This window comes from Pantherophis guttatus, chromosome 4, assembly GCF_059756535.1.
Source record: "Pantherophis guttatus breed Tessera chromosome 4, ASM5975653v1, whole genome shotgun sequence".
Classification (NCBI taxonomy): domain Eukaryota; kingdom Metazoa; phylum Chordata; class Lepidosauria; order Squamata; family Colubridae; genus Pantherophis; species Pantherophis guttatus.
In genome coordinates, this window is record NC_142066.1 from 146,141,385 (window position 1) to 146,168,985 (window position 27,601).

The 27,601-nt window shown below is 37.8% G+C and overlaps 1 protein-coding gene across 4 annotated transcripts in view; it reads left to right on the forward strand.

Moving 5' to 3' along the window:
* The window catches only part of ADARB2 (adenosine deaminase RNA specific B2 (inactive)), a 475,071-nt gene that overhangs the window by 321,355 nt on the left and 126,115 nt on the right, over positions 1-27,601 (forward strand). For all 4 annotated transcript variants that reach the window (XR_004588522.3, XR_004588523.3, XM_034402119.3 and 1 more), the window contains exon 4: positions 13,142-14,049. Coding sequence is in view for 2 of the 4 variants with exons in the window: in XM_034402119.3 (XP_034258010.1) it covers positions 13,142-14,049 (908 nt within the window). In the remaining 2 variants the exon portion in view is untranslated. The remainder of the gene's footprint in view (positions 1-13,141; positions 14,050-27,601) is intronic.

A 27,601-nucleotide genomic window follows, 5' to 3' on the forward strand; every position in this document is an offset into this window, starting at 1 on the left:
CGCTAACCGCTGTGCCACTAAGGCTCCTTGTTGTACACTTTTCAACCCAATTGGCCTCTAGAGGCAGCATTCCTAGGCATGTAGCTTTGGGTAAAAGAGATAAGACATTTTCATTGTCTTGTCATTATAGCAGTCATGATAATCTATCTAAGGTAAATATCTATTCCTCTTTAAAGCCACCCAAGTGTGTCACATAAGAGTGAAATCCATATTTAACTGTGGTTGGGGTGAAGAACCTATCTTGAATCTTAACCATTTATGTTGACTGAGGTTGAATCTTTATGTCACTTCCATCTTTTCTATTTTTTCTCACTTTATACACAGTTCAAATTTCAATATTTCTGGATCGGGACTCCCTACACACGGTCACTCAAGCACTCGTCACTTCCCGCCTGGACTGCTGCAATGCTCTCTACATGGGGCTCCCCTCGGGGTGCACCCGGAGGCTGCAGTTGGTCCAGAATGCGGCCGCGCAGGGGATTATGGGAGCGACGGGGCGCTCACATATTACACCTCTCCTGCGCGAGCTGCACTGGCTTCCTGTGGTCTTCCGGGTGCGCTTCAAGGTGTTGGTGACCACCTTTAAAGCGCTCCATGGCTTAGGGCCGGGGTATTTGCGAGACCACCTTCTGCCACCAATAGCCTCCCACCAACTGGTTCGCTCGCACAGAGAGGGCCTCCTCAGGGTGCCATCGCCCAGGCAGTGCCGGCTGGCGACCCCCAGGGGGAGAGCCTTCTCTGTGGCAGCACCTGCCCTCTGGAATGACCTGCCCCCTGAGATACACACGATATCAGACCTCCGGACTTTTTGTCGGGCCCTGAAGACACAGTTGTTCCATCTAGCTGGGCTGGCTTGATCCCATCCTCTCAGTTTTTTTTTTTTTTATCGAATTTCGGTTTTAATTGGGTTGTTTTAAATTCGGGCCAAAATTATTTAATTGTTTTTTTAAATGTTTTTAACTTTTATATGCTATGTTTTATCCTGGCTGTACACCGCCCTGAGTCCCGCAGGAGAAGGGCGGTATAGAAATATAATAAATAAATAAATATGTTAATTTAAAAGAATTCCAGATGTAGCCTGCTACAACAAAAGAATGGATTTCCTTAATTGCATCACATTTTCTACATCTCTTCCAACATTACAACGTTCTTTTTGAAGTGCAGCCACCAAAACCATAGATAGTATTCCAAGTGTAGACACACCATTGATTTTTATGAAGGTATTATGATACAATATTGGCAGTTTTGTTTTTTATTCCTTTCCTAATGACCCATGAGAAGGAACAAATCAGCCTTTTAACAGCAGACACTCACTGGATCCATGTTTCCTCATGCTATCTGACACAATTCCAAGATCTTTTTCTTTGTCAGATGGCCACACCACTAACTTTTTGATAAATGCATTCTATGAACACTGTTTAAAGTCTACCCTTATGATCAATTGGATTCCTTTCAATTGATTTCTCATTTTGTCATAGGCATCACAACATTCTATTATGGAAATATTGTGTGCATATCTCTATTCTACTGCTGTACTTTATCAAAGTAAATTGCAGCGATTATCAGGTATCCATAGGGGAGGCAACAACAACAGTGTCATACAACAGACATTTTCCCCTTTTTACATGCATGTGAGGCACTTGGTACTGTTAACACCTCTTTCTAATGAATGCCCCTGCAGATTATTTTAAACATTCTTCCAGTAAGTCATAGATGCATGTGCCTTACACAATTGCATGAAAAAGAATGGGAATATGCATAATCCCTTCTCCCTATTTTGGAAGCTGGAAAGTATGTGTACTTTCTTCCTTTAGTCTGTCGTTTAAGTTTGTTCACTTCTAAAGCTTTTCCCCAAAAATTAGAAATTATTCTTTGGTGTTTAAGAAACTTTATAATGGACTTGGAATATCCTTATGTTGTTTTTGCAACTTTTTTGTTAACATGTAGGTTATCAAATCCCTCTTTCAAATATCTCCATTTCATTTTTGGAATTAGGAAGAAATCTTGCAAAGGGTATGGTTTAGTTTTAAGGTAACTGCTTCTCCATTTTAAAAAAATGAATGAACAAAGATCAAAATGCTAACATAGAAGCAGTTTCTCTATTGCAATTGTTCCCCTCTTTTCTGTGAGTTATTGCGTGGAAACTTGGAGGAGGGTTTGTGTGGAGATTCAGGTTAATGTCAGGGTTCCAAGTAACACCCCCAATGAAAGAAAACTCCGAGGCTTGAGTTTCCTCAAAGTTACACTTTATTAGAGATGTCATATTGGCACATCTGGGAGAACCCGAATCTGAAAGTTTCCAGGTCTTTTCCACCCAAAGGAAAGTTCAAGTCCCTGCCCAATACCCACATGTCCATCACATGGTCCAATCCAAGCACCATCCCAAGTGGAGATGCCTCCCAGTTCCAGCCGTCCAGGTGCAAGGCAAGATGTCCTTGACTCTCTGAGAAAGGAATGTTATTATGACTACATATCATTCTAACTCCAAACAATCCCCCCTCCCAGTTTCCCACACTAGTAAATGTGACAGGCCTGAAGGCCCAATGCAAAAGATGGCTTCCAGGCCTGACAACTTCCTGGAAATTTTCTAATTTAGTTGCACCTGGCACACATACCCATTCAATCCCTACAATCATTTGAAAACAAGTACATATACCACTTAATAACGGTAACAAAAATATAACTCAATGTTTATTTATTAAATATTAGCAAACGTCAAAAAACTACTGACAAAATGGAACAAAGCGTAGGAAAAAAATAGGAAAAAAGATACATTAACAATAGCCTCAATAAACATGTTCCTCTTCATTATTCCAGTTCGTCTGCAATACACACACACACACACACACACACACACACACACACACACACACACACACACACGTCTTCATGTCTGTTTAAGATTTATAGAAGAAAAATGTCAATACAAATATCAATACCCACGCTAGTCTAGACAGAGCAGTTTAATTTTTTTTTAACTCAAGAGATCATTTTACTTCAGCAGAGAGAGTTGAGGTAATAGCATTCTCATTCTCCTAGTCTATTGTTAATTCAACTTTCACATGACCCTTGAACATGATATTAAGAAACAAAATAACTTTTACAGTTATAGAATTTAGAAGTGTGGTTCCATGCATAAAAATGCTTCTAGTGACTATTTGGGTACTTTTGTAAGCACAAAATGCTGTATTGTTGGCTGAGAACCTGAATAATTTGCAGCAGATGTTAGATAGATTGTATGTTGGACTGAAAAGAATAGATCTGAAAAATTACATATCAAAGGGAGAGGTGGTTGTGTTTAGCAGGAAAAATGGTGTGAACAATTGTGATCTGTGATTCAGTTTTATATGTGGATTAGTCTTAAAGCGTGTTTCCACTGTTATAATCTTAGATTTATGGGGGAAGTAGTTTCTTGATAAAATTTTTGGGAATTAGTTTACCATTGCCTATTTCCTAGGACAGGGGTGTCAAACTTGCATCATCATGGTGTGACGTATCACAACTTTTTTCCCCTTCACTAAACTGGGAATGGGCATGGCCAGCATATGACACATCCGGCCCGTGGGTCGCAAGTTTGACACTCCTTACCTAGGACCAAGAGAGGTGATTGTCCCAAAATCATCCAGCTGGCTTCAAGTGTAAGACAGGAATAGAATTCACAGTGTTGAACCTAATTCCTTAATCCTAACCCCAAACTGACTCTATTTAGATAATAAACTTTTAGAATAAAAATGTATTTTGGCATAAAGGTGAAAAAAGGGCTTGGGCTAGGCTTCCTTGAGATCCGTGATTGTATTTATCTGGTTGGTTCTAGCTTTTAGTGACTTGCTTGCATTAGTGATGTCCTTGCCATTCTACTATGGCATTGCTTGCCATGCTATAAAACATTTACCTTGGCATTAGCATGCCATTAGAGATATTATTAAGAGAGCATTTTCATGGTTAGTGATAATCTTAGATTTTTGTTATGGGAAAGATTTCAAATCATAAGACGTTTAGGACAGGGGTGTCAAACTCGCATCAAAGTTGTGTTTGACCTCGGAGGGACGGAGGGGAGGCGTGCCTGGGGGTGGGCATGGGCATGACACAGGACTCATGTTGGAGGCCAAATGCTAAGGCAGGACTTCCCTGAGACCCTCCCTCACTCTCATTATAATCTCCTTCCTTCTTTCCTTCCTTCCCTTTTCTTCTTTTCCTTCCCTCTTCATTCTCCTTTCTTCTTTCTTCCCCTCTTTCCTTATTTTTCCTTCCTTGCTCTCTTCCCATCTTTCCTTCTTTTTCTTTATCTTTTCTCTTTCCCTTTCTCCTTTCCTGTCCTTTCTTGCATGCTCAAATGCAAAAGGGGGAACATTTGTCCTTTTCTTTTGTTTTTAGTTTGTTTTGCTAGCCATCTGCCAGCAAAAATGGAGCTCCATTTTTGCTGGCAGAGGCACTGTGGGCCAGTCACATCTTAACACCCCGCGGGTTGGATCCAGCCTGCGGGCCTTGAGTATGACACCCCTGGTTTAGGGTAAGACATTTCTGTTGACACTGGAATGAAGATAGCATAGATATTGGACTTCTTTGAGGTCTATGGTTCAATTTGTTATGAGGCTTAGGTTAATAGGAAATCACTAGAAGTTGACTAGTGAGTTTAACTAATTCTGGATTTGTCCCATATATTTGTCCCTTTGTCAAGTCATCAGGAGCATTATCAGTTTAAATTGCTACTGCTGATCTGCCATGTATACAGAACCTCCCCGTTATTTGAAAACCTTGATTACAATTCATGCTCCTGTGCACTCAACTCAATAATGCAATCAAGGTCAATTAGTTTTTCCTTGTTGTGGACTTTTTCCCACATGGATGCTGCTCTCTGGAATCACATCCCTCTTTGTGCTACATCTTGAGGACCTTTATGGAGATGGAAAAACCTATCATTATTTGCTTTAATATTAGAAAATGTTCATATTAGTCATTAGGTTGTATCAGGAAATTTCTTACTTTGATTAAAATATTTTATTATGGTATGTTATGATTTATATATATATATCATTTTCATTTAGCTGTACTACACTTCGATGTAGCTCCACATCTAGTTAAACTACCACTACTGTTACTATTAATTTGTTCACCTTTGTAAAATGCTTACTAAAGGTGGAAAAATGAATGAAGAAGTTTTAAGGTGTGCAAATGAAGCTAGAATTGTATGTGGCCTGTTGTAAGGAATGAATGATTGTCAAATAAAGAATCCACTTTGTTATACGGAAATGAGAACTGGGTAAGTTGAATGCAATGGTAATGGAGTACTTTAAAAAGATAGAATCAAGAATGAATCTCTTTTAAATGAATGTGGAGTGAATACAAGAGCTATAGTGCAAAAGAAGTACATAGATGTGAACTGTAATATAGAGAATGAATGGCAATTGAATTATAAAATATATGAAGGATGGGTAATGGAATAAGGGATGGGATAAAGCAAGGAATTTAGGATTGAATAGAATCGATAAGTTTAGAAACAAAGAATGATTCATAAAATTGGAATATGGACATGAATTTGGTTTGCGAGAATAGGATGTTAATGAATGCGTTTGTTATGAACAAATATTATTTAAAAAATTGCTATGAATAAATGTTATGAACAAATGTTAACAAATGTTATGAGTGTAGCTGTATTTCTTTTCCTTTTTTTAATCTCATGTCTTTAATTTCTGGGCTTTCAACCTGCCTATTGATATAAGTGATACTTTCTTCATATAGAAATAGGTCCCGACCTGGAATATATTCTTTGCATATAATTGAAATGAAAATTATTTCCATACATATTTTTTCACCAAATATTCCAGCCACCAGATAGTAAAATAACCTTCAAGAGAATAAAATGATCCCTTCAAATGTAGCATGGAATATCAGACGCCATGTTCTTCTGACTTGTGACCCAATGACCAAAGTAGTACCATTTTAATGGTGCATTACAGACTTCAACAGTACTTCATGATGCAACTGTGTCAGTAATATTGTCCTCCTAATGACAGAAGGGAGAAAAGGCATCAGAGGCAAAAGGAAGAATAAACAAAGAGATCTAAGATGAACCTTCACAAATTTACAAATAAAAAATTTCATTTTCATTCTGTCAAATGAAATTAAGATTTTTGGAAGAAATAATTTCTTCGGTCTAATATAAATCATGGCGGTTTAATAATCTTACCATCACAGCTGTTTCATGTTGGAAACACATTTTACACATTTGAACTAAGCCTAAGAAATGAAGCCATTACCTTAATTAATTGGTTTAAATTAATTGCTTAATGTGATTGCTTCCCTTACATTTGGTTAAAGCTTTCTTTTGAAAGCCTTTCCATTAAAAAATCCTGAGGTTGGAACCTGAGGTTTCGGAAGATTGTAGGTTGCTTTCTTAATATGGTATCATTCATTGCAAGGTTGTTTTTGGAGTCTTCATCCAACTCATGTTTCTATTCCAAAGTTGTCCTGAAAGTATCACACTGATTGAATGAGATAGTCAGGTTCTAAATTATAGAACAAATTGGAATAGGAGGACCCAATTGTTTAAGTTCCCTAAAACAAAATTATTATTTTCTTTATTCTTTTGACAATGCATGAGTACAGTATAGCAAGTCATGCACTTCCATGAAAACCTTTGACTGAAAAATACCAGAAATATTAACAGAGGCAGATACAAGATTATTTTTGCAGGGGGGAAAAAAACATGTGCCTTTATAATAGTACTGTAAGTGTGAAAACAATTCCAGATGGAATTGTTAATCAGTTGATCAGATGGCCAATATAAGTCAACAGAATAAAGACCAAAGACTAGGCTGTGTTAACAGAAGTATAGTTTCTATATAATAGAAACCCATAATTTTATTTTTTTTCCACCTTGATCAGAATCCATTCCAAATACTATGTGCATTTCCAGGCACCACATTTTTTAAAAAGATTTAAAGAACTCAGAACAGTTTCAGCGAAAGTAGGTAACTGTGCTCAGGGAATGGAAAAATAAATCCTACAGGAGACTGAAGAAAGTGGGCATGTTTAGCTTTAAAAAAAGACAACTAAATGAGAAGAAGGCCAAGATTTGCTATCCCCTTATGGAATGATGTATTGAAATTACATGCAGCCAAATTCTAACCGAATGTTAAAAAGAAGAGCAGTATTAGTGGCAATAGTCATCTACAAAGATCAGATTCTCCTGGATGAGTTGAAATAGAAGCTAGGTTACCATCTGTTGGGGAAGCTTTCATATGGATTGTAGAATTGAACTGGATATTCAACTTGATGTTCTCTGAGTTTCAGAGCCAGTTTGGTGAAGTAGTTAAGGTGTTGGCCCAGAAACCTTGAGTCTGTGAATTCTAGGCCTTTCTTAGGCATGAAAGCTTTTTGGTCAGTCACTCTCAACCCACATGCCAGGGTTGTTGTTATGAGAGAAAATAGGAAGCAAGAATATTAAGTATGTTATCTGCCTTAATTTTAAATATAAAAATAGTATAATAATATAATAATAATCCTTTCCAATCATGGTAATTTGTGGAAATAATTAATAGGAATAATTATGAGGTAGTTAGGTTTCCCAGTTTCTGCCAACCTAGCAGTCCGAAAGCACATAAAAAATGCAAGTAGAAAAATAGGGACCACCTTTGGTAGGAAGGTAACAGCGTTCCGTGCGCCTTTGGTGTTTAGTCATGCCGGCCACATGACCACGGAGACGTCTTCAGACAGAGCTGACTCTTCGGCTTTGAAACGGAGATGAGCACTGCCCCTTAGAGTCAGGAACAACTAGCACATATGTGTGAGTGGGAACCTTTACCTTTTATTAGGTTTGAAATTATGACAGTTGCGGAGTTGCCAGCAGTCAAACTGGGGGAAATAGCCAACATTTTAGAAGATGGGCTCAAAATTCAGAAGGATCTTGACAGACTTAAAAACTGGACCTTATCCAACAGTTCAGTGGTGTGAAAAGTAAAGTTTTACATTTAGGCAAGGAAAACCAAACCTAGGAGTCCTAGTGGACAAGCATTTAAATATCAACCAGCAGTTTGCTGCAGCTGCCAAAAAAGCCAATGCAATCCTAGGTTACATCAACTGAGGGATATTATCAAGATCATATGAAGTGTTAGTACCAATTTATATTGCTATGATAAGACTACACTTGGAATGCTGCATCCAGTTTTGATCACCATTATACAGAAAAGATATTGAGACTCTAGAAAGAGTGCAGAGAAGAGCAAGAAAGATGATGAGGGTACTGGAGGCTAAAACATATGAAGAATAATTGCAGAAATTAGGTATGCCTAATCTAACCAAGAGAAGGACTAGGGATGACTTGATAGCAGTTTTCCAATATCTGAGGGGCTGCCACAAAGAAGAAGTAGTTGACCTATTCTCCAAAGCACCTGAAGGCAGGACAAAAAGTAACGGATGGAAATTTATCAAACAGAGATCCAACCTAGAACCCATAACACAAGACACCTCTTTTATGATGGACTCTACCATTTAACATCAGAAATGCAATTTTGCAAATTTAAAAATTGTACTTGTCAACTGATTTTAAAACATTTTAATAATTAAAAAAATAAGAAATACTGCTGAATAATTAATTGGGTTGTAACTTCTCATTCTAAACAGTGATGCAATAGGTCAGGGGTGTCAAACTCGCAGCCCGCGGGCCAGATGCATCACATGTTGACCACACCCATGCCCAGTTTTGCGAAGGGGGAAAAAGTTACAATACGTCATATGATGACACCATGACGACATGAATTTGACACCCCTGCAATAGGTAATGCTCCTTGGTATTAAAATCTAAAATCCTGCAACTAAGACGACTATTACCGTGTTTCCCCCAAAATAAGACATCCCTTGATAATAAGCCCAATCAGGCTTTTGAGCGCATGCACTAAAGGCCCCCCAAAAAATAAGCCCTCCCCAAAACTAAGCCCTCCCCAAAAATATTTAAACGCATGCCCAGCTGGTCCCTGCCATTTCCTTTGGTTAGGGTCAGGGAGGCAGAGCTGGAAATCAGGTAAGACGGCAAGAGGAGCCCCGTCTTGCTCCATGCACCCAAAATAATAAGACCTCCCCGAAAATAAGGCCAAGTGCTTATTTCAGGGTTTAAAAAAATATAAGACAGGGTCTTATTTTCCGGAAAACATGGTACTAACCAGTAAGAGATAGCGACAGTGACAAAGCACAAGTGACTCTGGATCTACAGAGTACCATCAAAGTTTATCCTGCATACCACAACATCCTTTCTGAGTTGACCAAGCAGATAACCAAGTGATTACAACTGCTCATTTTATTATTTTTATTTTATTTTTCTTTTCTGCATCAAAAGAGTGCTAATTAAAGAATATAGCATATGGCCATCTGAAAGAAAGGATAAGCATAAGGCTATTCAATCCTAGACTAAATTATTGATCTAAACCACTGCTTTAAATGATTAGTCCACATACATTGTAGTCATAATATACAGAGCTGCACAGCCAGAGGGACAGATGGAATCTTCTTTATGTTTCCGTTCTATCATACACAGATGGATCAATAGGTAGTCATTGCAGGCAGATAAATCCCATAGATCATGTTTGAAGGAGGTCATAAAATCAAGTTCTCCAAAATGCTGTACAAAGAGCAAAAGAAAACAATTTTTTCCCCAACGAGGTTCCCTAAATTAGGAACTGGCCAAGACTTTTTCCATCAGTTTTCTCCTCCTCCAGACAACCTTGTGTCCTCCTGATATGCCAGAGCTACAGTTCCCACAACTCTGAGTCAATTCTTAAAGAAGTCAAAACTACAATTCAAAGCAGGGCTATTATTGACAGAATACTTTGTCATTGCAACTAATTTGAGAATCAGTAAAGTGTGGCAATAGAATGTTGGGTTTAAACCAGAAACATCCAGGTACAATTTTTAGTCTGGCAAAATTGGCTTGGAATTCTGGGGTGCATAATCGCAGGAGTTTTGGGGAGCACCAAGCTGGGATAAATATATTTTATTAAGGTCACAGGAACTGTCAGGTCTCAAAAGGTGCTATTTACTTTGTATTATCAGAATCGGTCTCTCAATCTGTTCATGAAAGAATGTGGAGGCTTAAAGATGAATTTACTCTGTTCACAAACCATGCAGCCAGCATTATGAAAGTAAGAGAGGGGAATAGAGATTGGAAAAGGCAATATGAATTATAAATACAAATAACCCCTTGTGTTTTCCTATTCAGTGGTGCAGAATCAATACAAATTCTTTTTGAACCTGAATACAGTGTTCAGGGTTACCTATCTCATCATACTTCCAGTATCATTGTCTACAATGATTGGTTCAGTAAAAAACTGTTTAAAACAGGAGGAGAGATGGGTAAATGTTCTACATTTCTACATTATTTTCTGGAAGGATATGACTGGAAACAGTAGGTTGTGTCTGCTTTGAGAGAGTGGGAGGGGAGATCGGTTTTAAGTTAGTATAGAAAGTAATTGTCCATCCCACGGACACATTATGGCTGGAACTTTACTGTATTGTTTGAAATCTCAGCATGTTATATGCATCCTGCTATCATATTAAACCATAGTACTATGGACATAGCATAGGATGTATATAGCAATTGTGTTTTGTTAGCCCAGGTTTAGGGTTAAGCATGTTGTGCAATCCTAATTTACTCATTTTATATGGACATTGAAGAAATGGACATTTCTATATTTAAAAGCTTTGGAAGAAAAGCAGAAGGATAAGGATTAAATTCTGAACCAAGGTAGTATGTGGACAGACATATTTTATCTGGACTTAAATTTCAGATAAAGGTAATCCTTAATTTACAACCATTTGTTTAGCAACTCTTCCAATTTACAACAGCATTGGGAGAAAAAGTCTTATGACTAATTGTTGCACATTGCAGAATCCCCATAGTCACATGATCGCAATTCAGATGCTTGGCAACTGACACATATTTTTGGCAGTTGAGCATCCTGGGGCCACAAGATCACTCTCTGACCTTCTAGGAGGCTTCCAACAGCAAATTCAATAGGAAAAACTGCAATGATTGTTACAAAGGTGGGACAATCAAGAGGCAACTGGACTTTCTGCATGATTTGCTTTACAACTGTGGCAAAAAAAGAAGTTCCTGTCCTAACTGTGGTTGTAAGTCAAGAACTATCTGTACAAATCATATTCTACCTCCATAGAGGGAAGCACTTGCTATACAATTTATGTATTTGCACACTTGCTTGCTTGAAGCTTTTCTAGCTTACCCCAATCTTGAAAGACTTTAGGCAGTGAAGACCAAATCAAAAATTCCTGTAAAGCAGCATAAACTAAACTAATACATTACATTTATAAATGCCCAGCTGTTGTGGTGCCCTAATCAATCTAAAACAGGGGTGTGAAAGGGCCGCATCAGGGTTGTATTTGACCTCAGGGAGCTGGGGTGGGTGTGGCCAGGGTGGGCGTGGCCAACTGGATATCACTCATGTCAGGGCACCTGTATTGGCCGGAGTGCTCTGCCAGTGAAAACAGGCTCTTGAGCTCCATTTTCGTCTCTGACAGCCTCCTGCAACCTTCTGCCAATGAAAATAGAGTTCAGGAGGGCTGCATGCAGCCTTTGTGAGCTCCATTTTCACTGGCAGAGGCACCGCAGGCCAATCCTTTGCTGTTACCAGGACAGCCTCATGGGTCAGAGCTAAGTACCCTCATTGGCCGGATCTAGCCCCCAGGCCTTGAGTTTGACACCCCTGGCCTAAAACAAAGGTTGAATGGAATAGGCCTCTTTCACTTGATTTAGATCGCAAAGAGAATTGGAACTGCACATATCTGTAGAAGACAATCATTTTACATTGTAGGCAATATTACAAAAGATCTACCAACTTTTACCTTGCCTGGAGAGGGATTCTCAGCAGGCCCTTTCCAGATTATTGGCAGATTCTTTTATGGCAAGGCAAGAGTTGATGTGACTTAATGGTGGAGTGTTAAAGGCAACAACTGAGACTGTGAATTGGTCCTAGAAACCTATTGATAATCAGTGTACCAACTTTAAACTGGATGTTATTTTGAACTGGTGGTATTGTTCCATCATTAATCCTATTACCACATGTTGTGTCACCTGCAGTCTCTGGAATATCTGCAAAGACATTGGAGAATACAAGGGCTTGAATGCATCTATCACAGAATGGAATTGACCTCAAGACCCTGCCCCAACCATTGTTGATGGCCCAGAATAATGCCATGGTGGAATGTTTTTGAAAGGCTTAGTAGACTGAATGGCTTTGAAGGGCTTAGTAGGACCAAGAGGAGCACACTCCCTCAGAACTCGGTCCTGATGGTCATTCTCCCAGGCAACTAATGTCATTTCGGTCCCATGAACAGACCTGAATATTGATTGAAAAGAATCTAGATTATCTTGTTTCCTAGATAATCTAGATTCTTCTGAGCAGGTAGCTCCTCATTGCCTTCTCAATTACTTTCTTAAAGAAAGGGAAATTATAAATTATAATTGCAAAAAGATGATCAAATTATCAGAGTGAGTTTCTTTAAAAGAGAGCCCATCTGTATCAGAGCAGGCAACATTATGCCCCCACTCAAACATTAATTATCTCCTGGAATCATTCATTGACATTGACTATAAGAGCATTACTGGATTAAAGCAGATGACTGTATAGTCAGTCCAACATCCTGTTTTATGTGATTGCTAAGCCAGATGCCTGTGGGAAGTACACCAGTAAGATATAGCTATTTTCCCAGGAGATGGTATTCAGATCCATGTTCATGGTGACCTTGATCCTGGTTGTAGTATACAGCCAACTTGTCTTGTACTGATTAATAAGCTTATTTTCTATAAATTAGTTTAATCCCCTTTAAAACAATGTTTATTAGCAGTCAGTATTGCTTCTTGTGGTAGGGTAATAATTTAGCTATGTGTGTAAAAGTTATTTTATGCTATCTATTGTAAGCCTTACAACACTCGTTACAACACTCAATAATCCACCTGCTTAAAGAAAGAAATTCTTCTTATCCATATAACCAGGTTTTGCCAAACTGATTAAAAAAATAATAACTCAATCAAGATTTATACCAATACATTTGAACTTTTGTGTGTACGTTTTGCACTAGTTCCAGTAATGTTAGTGGGCTTTTTTTTTTTTTTTTGCTTTTTTTTTCCAAACAGATATAAGCAGTGCTGAAGTAAAGGAGAACCGTAACATTGGCAATTTAGAAGATCATTCAGTTACTTCTAATGAAAGATCAAGAGTAGCAGCTTCCAGGGTTAAAAGAAAAAGGCCTCTAGAAGAGGGCAACAGTGGACATTTCTGCAAATTTCAGCTCATCTGCAAGAAGATCTCATGGACTGTAACACCAAAGAATGCCCTGGTTCAGCTACATGAACTTAAACCTGGTTTACAATATAAAATGATTTCCCAAACAGGCCCTGTCCATGCCCCAGTATTTGCAGTTGCTGTGGAGGTTAACGGACATACATTTGAAGGCACTGGCCCAACAAAAAAGAAAGCAAAAATGAGAGCTGCTGAACAAGCCCTCAAATCATTTGTGCAGTTTCCCAATGCATCTCAAGCTCACTTTGCCATGGGAAATTGTTTCAACCCATCTACGGACTTTACATCAGACCTAGAAGACTTCCCAGACACTCTGTTCAAGGAGTTCGAACCATCCGCACACAATAAAGAATTCTCAGTCTGCACCCCGGTTAATAACGAATTGCTTTCTAAGGCCTGCCGTCAAGGGAAGTTGCTCTACCACACGTTGGACTTCATGGGCCACCCTAAACAAAACAAGTACAAGATGGCGTCCACCGCCAAGAGTGAAAAGAACCCAGTGGTGTTGCTCAATGAGCTGCGGTCTGGACTGAGGTACGTCTGCCTTTCGGAGACTGTGGAGAAGCAGCATATCAAGAGTTTTGTGATGGCTGTGAGAGTGGATGGGAGAACATTTGAAGGCTCGGGACATAGCAAGAAGCTGGCTAAAGGTCAAGCAGCACAGGCTGCGCTGCAGGCCCTCTTTAACATTCGTCTGCCCAGTCACATTCCCAGCAGGAGCAAATGTAATCATTTGCCACAGGTGAGAGCTCTGAGGTAGCCACCACCGAGCTGAAGGGATTCTGTAAAATTAATGTGATTTCTTGTGTTCTAGCCATAAATTGTGACTTTATCAGAATGCTTGCCCAGAGGGTGCTGTACTTCAGCAGTGTCTCCTTCCTTGCTAAAGCTATAATGCAAAGACGTTGCCATTTTCTTCCTTTTTTGCATAACTAAGAGCCACCAGATGTGTTAATTTATTTTTAAAAAAAGGAAGTTGAGCATAGAGACCTTTGAAGAACCATCAATATTTCAGCTGCAAATTAATATGTAAAGAAAGTAGACCCTATTTTTGTTTTTATTATCGAAAATAATATTATATTTGCTCTTAGGAAAGACATCATAACTAAGATATGATGGGGATATCCTTTTTAATCTACCCCCTATTGAGTTACAGTTAGACAAAGAGGACATCATTCTTTAAAATGTACAACATGTCTATTTCCCAGATTTCACCCCCCGAATTCAGACAAATATTAAAGATGTCTGGAGAATGGTTGTCAATCAATTGACTGAGATAAAGGCAAAGGCTGATGGTGTTTTGCTGGTTATATGTTCATGTGGCATACTTGGGTGCTGAAGCAAGAAAAGAATTCCATTTTTGTGTCCTCTAATTTGAAAGTGTTGCTAGTTTTTAGTTAGTAACTGAAATAACTAAATTGGGATGAGGCTATATTGATTGATTGATTTTGTTACCTGAATTTTCTTTTAGTGTTGTCCTTCTTGATAGCCATTTTGTCTTGGACTCTTCTTCTATTCAAGTGAAATTTCTTCTGTTTTTCCTAAATTTTTGAAAAGGAAGTTGGAAAAAATAGAGAACCCTGTTATAAGCTTTTTCCTTGAGATCTTTATCTGCTTTCAGATTTTTTTTTCCATTTATGTTAGAATTTACCAACTATTCATAAAGTAGAGAAAAGATGTATTCATGTGGTATTTCAGGGTCACAAAATAGGATCTATGATCCATATCTACATGGAAAATCTTCCAAGAGAGGTGTTTTGCTACATATTTATTAGTTTATTCAATGTGTACCCTAACTTTGGTGTTGGAAACTATATTTCAATTTTAACTCTTCTGACAATTTTGATTACGGTTTTTGTAGATTTTTTTTAAAAAATATTTTACTTTGCATGCCAAATCAACTAACCTTAGCTTGCATTTTCTTTCATTTTTGAATACAAGGTACAGTACTCAGCTTGTAGAATTAGATGGGCTATTTTATAATAGAGTCAACTTTGAACATTATTCTGGGTTAAAATGCATTACACAAATTACAGTATTACATAATTGCGTGCTGTGAATGTACCTATTTTAAAATCCATGTTTGACATTTTCTAACCCATTTCTGGCCACAAAATCAAGGCTCATTGAACAAATGTGTGGAACCAAATGGTCAAATTAAATAGTTTATGTGCATCAACAGAACCAGATGCACATAAAGGGAATAAAAACAGTAATAGGTCAAAACTATAATAGATTTTATCTAAAGATAGCAAATATCAAATATGAGCAAATATCAGCTATGAGTCTTCTCCACACACCATTTCAGAAATATATTAAAGGAATTCCCAAATGGATACATTTAAAGAATCAGATTATATGGTGTTTTAACTAAAGAAAAATATTGGCTAGAGCCTGAGACAGGGAAGGAATCCAGCTGATTCACATTGCAGTGCAAACTACTTCAAACCTACTTCTGTAAATTCCTCCCTTTTGAACCAATTCTCAAGCCAAAATTCCATTATCCTTAGGATTCACCATTCTTCAAATTTTGCAAAGCAATCCTCAAAATCAAACCTCCACTTATTAATGAAAATGTACAAAATGGAATTCTTAAATGGAAATAACATATATAAAACAGAAACTTGTATATTAGAAAAAATGAGCGGGAAAAAAGTATGAATTTTCATACAAATTATGTCTTAACATTTCAAACTGGTGTGGAAATGGAAGAAACCAGTGAAGCCTGGAAAAATAAGAAGCTGTCAGAAACCAAAACAGAAAGATTAATCAATCTCTGGATGGACCCAACCTAGCTGGGAAATAGGTTTCATGAAATTGTTCATTTCATAGGATTCAGAAAAAATTACCCTGAATATTGGTGGATAAACCAAAAATGTTAGGTGCCAAAGTGCACCCCAAAATTGGATTTAACTCTCTGTGAAAGCACTAATCTGCAAATATATATGGTAGTCGTTTCTTCAGCTTTTAAAGTGCCTGTATATCCCTTATATATTTGTGGATAAACCCATATACAGATAAACAGACCCTTGAATTTTTAATCCAAATATCATTTTAAAAAAAAACACTACTCATAGATAACATATGAAAATTTTGAGTTTGGTTATCTGTGAGTGAGGCCTGTTTAATGTTTAAAGAGCCTTGGTGGTGCAGCAGACTAAAGTGCTGTTAAGTAACACTAGCTGCCTGCAATTACTGCAAGTTCAAATCTCACCAGGCTCAAGGTTGACTCAGCCTTCCATCCTTTCAAGGTAGGTAAAATGAGGACCCGGATTGTGGGGGCAATAAGCTGACTTTGTATAAAAAAAAGAACACCGCTTAGGGGGGGCCGAAAGCCCTACTAAGCAGGTATATGCAAAAGTATGAAGGCTATTGCTTAATGCATTGTAAGCCGCCCTGAGTCTCCGGAGAAGGGCAGCATATAAATCGAACCAATCAATCAATCAATCAATTAATCAATCAATCAATAATGGTATTTGGGTTAAAAAATGAGTGTCAGCTTATCTGCAAATGGGTTTGTCTGCAAGTATATATGTAATATATGTGCCTTGCTCCAATTACTACAATAACACGTTTGGCTCAAAAAGTAGTGCTGATAGGTGAAGAATGTCTTTTGGACGCTTTCCTAAACATTAGTAAAGAAGTTATTTGCTTAACTCCAGCAACTTTAACTTCCTTCACTAAAGAAGAACTGAAATTCTCTGGAATTTCAGTATCTGTCAGTGAAACACAAGCATCTAGTTGTCTTGCAAAACAGACAGTCATCCCAAGTTATGGAAGGTGACAATGAAAGTCTTGGGGAAACAAATTATTTTTATCTGTAGATTCAGGTGAACTATGGGAAAGAAAGGAGGCTCCAGATAACCAATAGAAAAGCAGTGCTTTCTTAGAACACTTTGAATTATGAAATATTAGAGGAGGAAAGAAATTAAACCTATTGTAGAGCTAGGGTTAACCTGTAATGAAACTTTTACATTATATAGATAGAAAAAATAGGCAGACATAAGAGTTTGGCATGAGTTAATGAAAACTCCAGTCCTAAATATAACCAAAACCTGGAAATAATCTTTCCCTTGCATTTTAGGATTCTTCCAATAATCCAGAAAATTATTTCTATATTGTTTTCAAGAAAACTCTATGAATGTATCCATTAAGTCACAGGAGCTGAATGTGACTCAAAGGACACTTGATTTTTTTTCCAACTGAACAAAGCTCTCCACTATGAGTTTATAACTTCAAGCTATGAGAGAAGATCACACTTTGAAGAGGCTGAGTGTGGGCTACATTACAGTGTCCTACCAAGTGGGGACTTGATGATTATATGTTCGGTGATGAAGCACTTAGAATATAGAACTTAGAACGTAGAATAATAGAAGTTAACATAAAGGGAATATGTTACAAAAAGCAAGTGGCCATTATAAAATTTATAATGAAAAAGAGCAACATTTTTCCATAGACTTTAGAGATATTTTGAGCTCACCCATAAGCATTGCTCAATAAATCTTAACGCTGTTGCTTAATTGAGTCTGCAAACACAAAGACATTTCACCCCGGTAAGCAAGGAAGAGATCTGTTTGAAAGGAATATGAGCATCCTTCAAAATATAAATTGGAATCACTTCCAACAAGGTTTCCTGGCAAACACAGGGAGTAATGAAGAATGCTCATAACCCTAACAGTTACAGAACTTCCCTTCCCTGGAAATATAGGAAAATGTATGCTGATTTCACAGTCTCCCATTATTTAACAGATTGCAGAAGTATGCCCCAGACAAAGGACATTAAAATAAATCTGTCCTATGCACGAAAGGACATCCCTTGAGCACAAACTCCAAATAAAGGTAGGTCAAGTTTTGGTTTTTGGAACTTAAGAATATGCTTCACCTATTAGTACCGCAGGAAAATGCTCATGCCATACTTGTTCCTTGCAGGATCACAGAGTGGCTGAAGAAACACAATAAATATTAGGAGCCGTGTTCTCTACTGGATGGGTGAGTTTCACCAGAATATTCGTATTCTCTTTTCCAACTATTAGAGGTTCAGGCAGAACATTATGAATGAAATATCACCAAGGGGGTGAGGGCCTGGAGAACAGAAAATTATCATCTAACTGGAGAGAAGCCATTGTTCCTCATTTCCCAATCCCTATTAAGCATTTAGTCATAAGAGTTTTCCATTGCAGCTTCCATCAAATTTTCATCACTGTCTCCATGTCTGTCATCTCTCTGTAGGCAACCGGGCAGTCATTTAACACCCACAGAAGCAAAGCTGCTTCCCAGCATCAATGTCATGTTCCCACAAGCAAAGCCTATATCATCAGCCGCAATGATTAGAAAGCCAGCTGTTCCTCTTTGAAGTCATTTTTGCCCTCGCTGGGTTCCTTGGCCATTGAGAAAAGGATAACAGACACTGTTGGTGACAAATGCACCATTACTGTGACTGCAACTACAGTGCTGGAGAAACTTTTTCCTGTCCTACAGCTTTTTTGGAAACAAGAACTGTGCGAGGCAGGTACATGACAACCGCATACCTCTCTGATGTTACTGAAGCCCACAATTGGTAAATATCAATAAAGGTGTAGCTACTTTATTTGTGTCTCCATTGTTGTGATGCTAAGCAGGCAAGGAAATCTCCCTTAGGAATGAAGGACAGATGTCTTCGATTTATTGCCCTACATTATTTCCCTATTCTGAACTCTGCTCAGAATCTATTTATGGCTGCTTATAATATTCTCAATTTTTTTTCAAATTATGTGACATAGTTCTCCTATCAAAAACAGTATAGAACTGCATATGTGAGGAGGATTAACATACACACGATGCATACATTATGAAAACCACTTACAGAAATGAATTTAAAGAGAGAAAGTTACTTGGAAAGGTGTGTATGTTAGGAAAACTGCATACGAACAGTATTTATACAAATGCATACAAATTTTCCTTCATACTTTTTAAAGAAAATTCACAAATGAAGATTGGAAAAAAAGAAGCTAAAATGGGCAAATTCACCCAGATCTAATTTGTTTTCCTAAGAAAAGGAAAAGAGTCCTTATGGATTTTACTATATAGACATTGGTGGCTATAGGGGATGCCACTCATCTCCATTTCAAGGCTGTTAAGGCAGCGCTGTTCCAAGATATTTCTGTGATCATGATGTCGCAGATTGCTGTTACCTTCCCACTGAAATGATATCACCTATTTATCTATTTACATTCGCATGCTTTTGAATTGCTAGGTGGGCAGAAGTTAGGCGAAGACGGGCGCTAACCCCATTGTGTGATGCTCAGGTCTCAAACTTGCCACTGTGGGCTTTGTAGCCGATAAGCCCAGCATCTTAACCACTGAACCATCGCAACTCCCTCTTTCCAAGCCACTTACTGAAATATTTTCATGTTGGAAGACAAACAAGCAAGTATTAGTGAATAGTTCAGTATAATAACACATGATGGCAGATGATACTGTGAAAACATGAATAGAAGCACACAACGGAAAAACCAGAAACAACAAAAGTCCTTAATAGCAATACGAAATCACATACATCCATTTTAGTATTTGCTTCCATAGACTAATCCATTTTTTTGGAAACATAGAAAGATGTACCATCATAACTTGCTGCCTTCCTGGTAGAAACAGGCAACTGTTAACAATGAGATCCGAAGGAGATTAAAGATAGAAATATATACCTCATTATATATTTTTAAACTCAGAAACCCTTGATTAAAATTAGACTTCATCAACTGAACGCTCTAGTTAAAAGAAGAAGAAAACTAAACCTTTTATATAAACTTTTGCTTCTTTAATAAAATGTTTGAAAATATGATGGCAGTACTTCTGATGTTTTTATTATTATTTGGATTTATATCCTGCTTCCTGCCAAAAATGACATTTAAGACAACTAACAATGAGAATAATGAAATGCAAAAAAAAATTAATTTAAAAGCAAATAACTCAAGTTTAAACAGCATCAGCAGGAACAACTTATTAAAACACTTTTCAAAAAATTTAAATTTCCCCAACCATACAGTATATACATATTTTGAAAGCATAACAAGGTATATTCTACTAGCATGATAGTAACTCCCCTTTTACTACTCTCATCCCGTTACTAATTCGAGGAAGAGTTAGGGCGACTGGATGGAGCTGAGCATTTACTGACCGGATGCCTTTCCTGATGCCACGTAGAGTTCACAGCAGATATTTTTTTTCTTTGTGATTGGGGAGAAATATCTGCTGCTACCTAAGATTGAACTCTCAACCTTCCAAATGGGAGGCAATTAGCTTATTTGGAAAGAAATACATCTACTTCATATATGTAACACACCTACAGATATTAGTAAAATTATCTGCAATTATATTGACATTCAACTTAGCACCGTAAATTTCACTTTGAGAAGTTTGGAGACACAGTGATATGCAAAATATCTTAGAACAGGCACTGTGCTTATGACTGAAAATACATAAGAGTGTATTACAAATCTGTCCTTGAAATAAATGGGGAGGAAAAAAATAACCTTGGCTAGATCATAGCTAGTGTCTCCATTAATTTCCTGCTTCTTCATTTGAAAAGTCAAGGGACATTGCTTGATATATGAGCAGGCCCACCGCTGATTTTCATTTTAAAAAACATTCTGCTCATGTGCAGGGCATGTTTCATTTGAGAAAGTGTTCTGTGTGTCTCAGAGTATTTGCTTCTGGCATTTCAAACACTGGGGTTTTTTTTTAAAGGACGGGAGGGGTGTTTCCAGACTATGAAGATGGTGCGTCCCGATAACTATGCCATTTACTAATTTACACCAATTTCTTTGGAGAGTCAGTGGTGGGAGTTGCTCTACCTACTGAATTATTATTATTCTGAGGCATCTTTGCAAGAGGGACTTGTTTGGGAACATTACATTGTGAGCAAAAGAGCAACCCTTTATTAGATGAAAGCTTCTGGTCTCAGTCTAGAGTTATCAGCTCATAAAGATGGCTCTAAAAGCAGCCATTTTCACATCCATCAGATACTATTTCTGTGCAGCTCTGAATGAAAGCAAGGCCCGTATTTCAAAAGGTGAGAATCCTCATTAAAGCTGCCACTTCCTCTCCAAAAATACATCTTCGGTTTGTTTATAAGACCTGATTGTTATTGACTTCGCCCTCGCCAACAGCATCCTGACCTCCAAGGAGAGTGTGACACTCATGTGGAGCACGAGCGTTTGAAACTGGGATGCTGGCATTCCTTCCAAAATTGCATTCTTTATCTATTTGTGGCTAATGTTCACTTCTACATCTAGGAATGTTTAAATTTATTACAATCAGTTTTCATCCCGAGAATGCAGAACAGCAGATTAAGAGGGGCTACTGCTGAGTTTTGACTCCCTCTTGTGGTGAGAATTGCACCTTTTTCAGAAGAAAAAATGAGGATGAATGAAAAACAGGTTGTTTGAGATCATAGAAGCAGGCAGATAGGGAACCATTCCAGTATCTCTTTGGCTTTTTATTGTCTTGTGTATCGATCAGTAAAGGGCCTTTTAATTGCAGACTGTTTCTACAAGCTGGTATAGTTGGTTCTTTGAAGATGCTTTTTTTTATATTCTTGTCAATGATACTGATATCAACCAAAAAGAAGATCAAACTGTAGGTTACATTAAAAGGTTTTTTGAATCTCACCTCTAAAAAGCAGCCATTTGACTCTCCAACGCAAATGGTTATCGCAAGAGAAGGGATTTAGTTCTTTATCCTTCTACTTTCTACACAGTAGGGAATATGGAGATTTTAGGAAGAAAAAAAAACACCTCTTTGAGGAATTTTGGAGGAAGGAACTTCAATGAAAAATGGGGAAAAAATCAACCTACATGATCAACTCAAACACATTTCTGCAGCTATTTTAATAAATTAAAAGAAATATGGAATCGTGATTGATATAAAATACAGTGTCATCACCATTCTAAGCCATTGTCTATCCATTGCAGGAGGAAGGCCTCATGTTTCCAAAAATAAATGTATGTATCCCTCATTAAATAAGCTATGATCTTCAGGATGTTATTAAGCCAGAATGCCCAATTCTGTCATTGAACTGGGTGCAGAATGCGGCCGTGCAGGGGATTATGGGAGCGACTGGGCGCTCCCATGTGACTCCTCTCCTGCACGAGCTGCATTGGCTTCCGGTGGACTTCTGGATGCGCTTCAAGGTGTTGGTGATCACCTTTAAAGCGCTCCATGGCTTAGGGCCAGGGTACTTACAGGACCGCCTTCTGCCACCAATAGCCTCCCACCGGCCAGTTCGCTCCCACAGAGAGGGCCTCCTCAGGGTGCTATCGGCTAGACAATGCTGGCTGGCAACCCCAGGAGGAGAGCCTTCTCTGTGGTGGCACCTACCCTTTGGAACAATCTACCCCCAGAGATACGAGTGATCTCCGACCTCCGGACCTTTCGTCGGGCCCTAAAAACTCATCTCTTTCAGTTAGCCGGTCTCTCTTGATTTTATGGTTGGTTTTAAATTTTGATATGGATTTTAAATTGATAAATTTTAAACTATGGGCCAAATTTAATTATTTTAAATCTATTTTTAATCATACTTATGTATAAATGTTTTTATTTTGGCTGTTCACCGCCCTGAGTCCGAAAGGAGAAGGGCAGTATAGAAATTCGAATAATAAATAAATAAATAATAAACTGCCATCAACATTGGTCATACTTCTTAGGATACTTAGAGGTATAGTTCAATAACATCTGAAAAGCCACAATGCTTTCACTAGAACAGGGGTCTCCAACCTTGTCAACTTTAAGACTTGTGGACTTCAACTCCCAGAATTCTGGGAGTTGAAGTCCACAAGTCTTAAATTTGACAAGATTGGAGACCCCTGCACTAGAATGTCTCTAAATAAATGTGTTGGCTGCCATGTTCTGGGACAGACCATTGCTTGTTTCTATAATGAAAAGTAATCAAGTTAACACCTTGCACCTGCGGACCTTTGATGTTGAAGGGCTGTTAACCAGAGGGTTGAAAACTGAGCTATATGAAAAAAAAAATAGAGTTGACTAGAAGGCTTTTAAGGAAAGTGGTGTGAAGTCAAACTAAAAACCAAACTAGTCACAGATGCTGTTCCCACACCTTGGGGGCCCCTGGCCAATCAGGTGCCTATTGGAAATCTATAGATTGGGACAAGGGATGAGGGTTAGTTGCATTGTCCTGGTCTATATAAATAAATGTTGGTTGCTGTATTCTTTCATATTTTAGGTTTTTTTACTCAAGTATACCTTCCCCTAATAGCAGCTTTTATTTGAAGGCACTAACTTTGTATTTGTCTAGGTGATAGGGTTGTATTAACAATATACATACGGAATCTTTAGTGCTCTCGGATTTTGGTTGTTGTTAGAAGATATTTGATTACTGAATTAGGTAATATTATCAGTGCAAGTAAATCTGGAGTTTGTTCCCTGTTTATATATAATAGCTTGTCCTGTCAATATTGGTGGGAATCGGTTTTTTCCTTGGCAGTTCTTTGTTTAGGATATTGTGTTCTGCTTTATGTTTGCTTGATGTTAAATTCATCAAGGTACATTATAGCTTTTGATGCTTCTGGTAGACTATATCTGTGAATTGATTTCATCAGTTTCCTATTTAGCTTTACCAAATCATACTATGCTCACTAGACACATCCATTTGCTTGGCTATAAACTTAACGACTCTTGTGGTAAATAAAAGGGACAAGGAGTTAATATAATTGCAACAAAAGGGATGCTATTCGAGGGAGCTGAAAAACTCTTGACCTGTTGTTTTTCACCTCTAAACAGCCTACTTCCTCCTGTCTCTTAGCTCTAATATTGTACAAGGCTGGCTGGCTGGAAATAGAAAAAAAAAGAGAGAGAGATGTTGCAGGAAGAATATTTAGCTTTATTCTTCCTCATGCCCATTTGGCTCTTTAAATTCCATCTCTAAAGAAGGATATTGACAGACTTGAACATTGGGCACTGTCTAACAAAATGAAATTTAATGGTGAAAAAAGTAAGGTTCTACATTTAAGCAAGAAAAACAAAATGCACAGGTACAGTATAAGGTACCTTGCTCAATAGTAGTAACTGTGAGAGGGATCTTGGAGTCCTAGTGGACAACCAATTAGATATGAGCCAGCAGCGTGCAGCAGCTGCCAAAAAAGCCAACACAGTTCTGGGCTGCATAAACAGAGGAATAGAATCAAGATCATGTGAAGTGTTAATACCACTATATAATGCCTTGGTAAGGCCACACTTGGAATACTGCATTCAGTTTTGGTCACCATGATGTAAAAAAGATGTTGAGACTCTAGAAAGAGTGCAGAGAAGAGCAACAAAGATGATTAGGGGACTGGAGGCTAAAACCAGTGGTGGGATTCAGCCAGTTCACACCACTTTGGGAGAACCGGTTGTTAACTTACTGAGCAGTTTGGTGAAAAGGTTGTTGGAAGAAATCATTAGGGCAGAGAACCGGTTGTTAAATTATTTGAATCCCACCACTGGCTAAAACATATGAAGAACGGCTGCTGGAATTGGGTATGTCTAGTTTAATGAAAAGAAGGACTAGGGGTGACATGATAGCAGTGTTCTAATATCTCAGGGGTTGCCACAAAGAAGAGAGAGTCAAGCTATTCTCCAAGACACCTGAGAGCAGGACAAGAAGCAATGGATGGAAATCAAGGAGAGAAGCAATTTAGAACTAAGGAGAAATTTCCGGACAGTTAGAACAATTGATCAGTGGAACAACTTGCCTCCAGAAGTTGTGAATGTTCCAACCCTGGAAGTTTTAAAGAAAAGATTGGAAAACCATTTGTCTGAAATGGTACAGGGTTCCCTTCCTGAGCATTGGGTTGGACTAAAAGACCTCCAAGGTCCCTTCCAACTCTGTTATTCTATTCTATTCTATTCTATTCTATTCTATTCTATTCTATTCTATTCTATTCTATTCTCACTGTCTGCATGATACACATGTAAAGTCACTGAACACCAACATGCATGTATTATTTTGAGTTTCACAGCAGTGAAGTAGAATGCATGGATGTTTGTGTCACACCTGACTTACCAGGACTCATAAAGAATAGGAATGCTAACATGTTTAAATATTTAAATGCTTTCTCTTTGGGTGTAAAAATATATTGCAGAGAAATGAACTTGCACACAGAAACAGGTGAAGGCTGAATTTATGGAGACTCAAGAAACTCGGAATATATTCTAACAGACCATCTGCAAGGGGAGGAAGTTCTGTTAATCCCAAATGTTTGTTAAATATGAAAGTATATCATCATGATGATTTCTATAATGATGCCATTATATAAATTATGCGATTTGCCTCATTTGCATAATGAGAACATCATACAAATTATGATAATTGCAACAGATGTCATAAAATTAAGACAAAATTAGCATAAAATGAAGTGCCTTGTCCAGATTTCTTTGAATGGAATGGACATGTTATTTTGAGGAAAGGGGTGTTTATAAAATACAGTCTACTGCATCCAAGGTCCATTAAATCAGATTTCACCATGTGCACTACCACCATGCAGTAATTAGCTGTTGTGCTTACTAATGTATTTTTACTTATTATACATTTGTCCCATAACATATTCTCGAAGTAAGCTATAGACTTAGTATTTATTTATTTAAATAAATTGTGTGGCTCCCTTTCTGAGAAAAAGTGTGTACATGGGTTAAAAACAATTTAATATCCATAAGGCCCAAGGTCACAAATACAATTCCAATTCATAAAAACAACATTAACCTGCAAATCTCACTTAAACAGCCATCCTAAAAGCCTCAAGGACAGCCAGTCCAGTTTTTACCAACAGCTAATAGGGTCAGAATCTGTTCCATAGGACATGCACTGTCACAAAGAAACCACGACTCCTGGATCCAACAAGGTTGGATCCCTGCTAAAATTGATAGAACTGATGGAGTAAACTAAGACATTGGAAGACTCCTGCTGCACCCATGTAGCATGCATCAGTTGGTTTTGACCTCTATGCGCAAAGAACAAAGTCCAGTTTATCCCAAACACTCATGCTATTTTATGCTAGCAAAGTTATCAAATCTGAGGACTACCTTACAAGCCAAATGCATTTACCTGTATGCCACCAACAAGATGTTTTCATAGTTTTCATAGACAATAATCCAGAAATGAACCAGCAATTTAAGACACAGAAAGGTATAGTTTTGATGTAAACTCAGATTTGGATATGTTTCTATCCTCTGCTTTACTTCAAATCTTCTATTTCTTACACTGTATAACATTCCTATTCCAAAACATAATTCTATGATGAATTGTATGACTGTTATGTTATGCCGCATTGTTTTGTGGGCTACTCTGTAGCATGAGCAGGCAAAGAGCAAAGCTTAATCAAGACAAGATTGCAGAAATTCTGCAGCTAAATAATTATTTGCTAATTTTCATCTATTATAATCCATTCCTTCTTACACAGATTTTCCTTCAGTGGATTACAGCTGGATAGAGTATTGTGACATTGTGAAATTCAGAAATATAAAACCATTTGCATTCCAGGTTCCAATCTAAAATAATTCACCTTTTACAGGCTATACCAATCTACCCAAAGCAGCACAATGGTAAATTTATAGAAGCTTTTAAAGTCAAAATCATAATGTTCTCATATTGTTACATAAATAACTAAATCAAAAAAATAATATTGATGGAGAAGAAAACATGAATATTCATAAGTATCTCTAAAAGGAGGTGTCCCCTGTATTTACAAGGTAAATCTTTTGACTCTATATGTTGCTTTAATAGAAATTAAAACAGAATGGTATAGATACTGCCATCAATACCACAGTATGTGGTCAAATACTGTCTGGTGATTAATATGGAATATTCCCCCAGCTTTTTGCAAAATAGAAAATTGTAATAAACCCAAGTGCATTAATTTATGTCTTCACATTTTGCATTACTTATAGCTGTGTATAAGTAAAGACATTTCTAGTCTTTGAAGTTACTGCTTTGAAATATTTTCTAGGGAGAAGAGAAAACTAGAAGTGTGTGTGTGTGTGTGTGTGTGTGTGTGTGTGTGTGTGTGTGTGTGTGTACTTTGTCTACAGCTTTCTTCTGACATTGAGGATAGGGGAAAACACAATAGAAACTTCATCCAATCTCCATGTTTCAGAAAGCAGCAGGAAACAAGATCCAAAATAAATTCTGGCTTCTATAAAGAAGAAAGCAAGGCCCAAAAGCTCATTGTTATTAAAATAAGTCAGAAGGGATCTAAGCCTAAAGATGCTGTCCCTGCCTATCAGAGTGACCTGCATGAATAAAAGGGGTCATTAAGTAAGCATGAAGT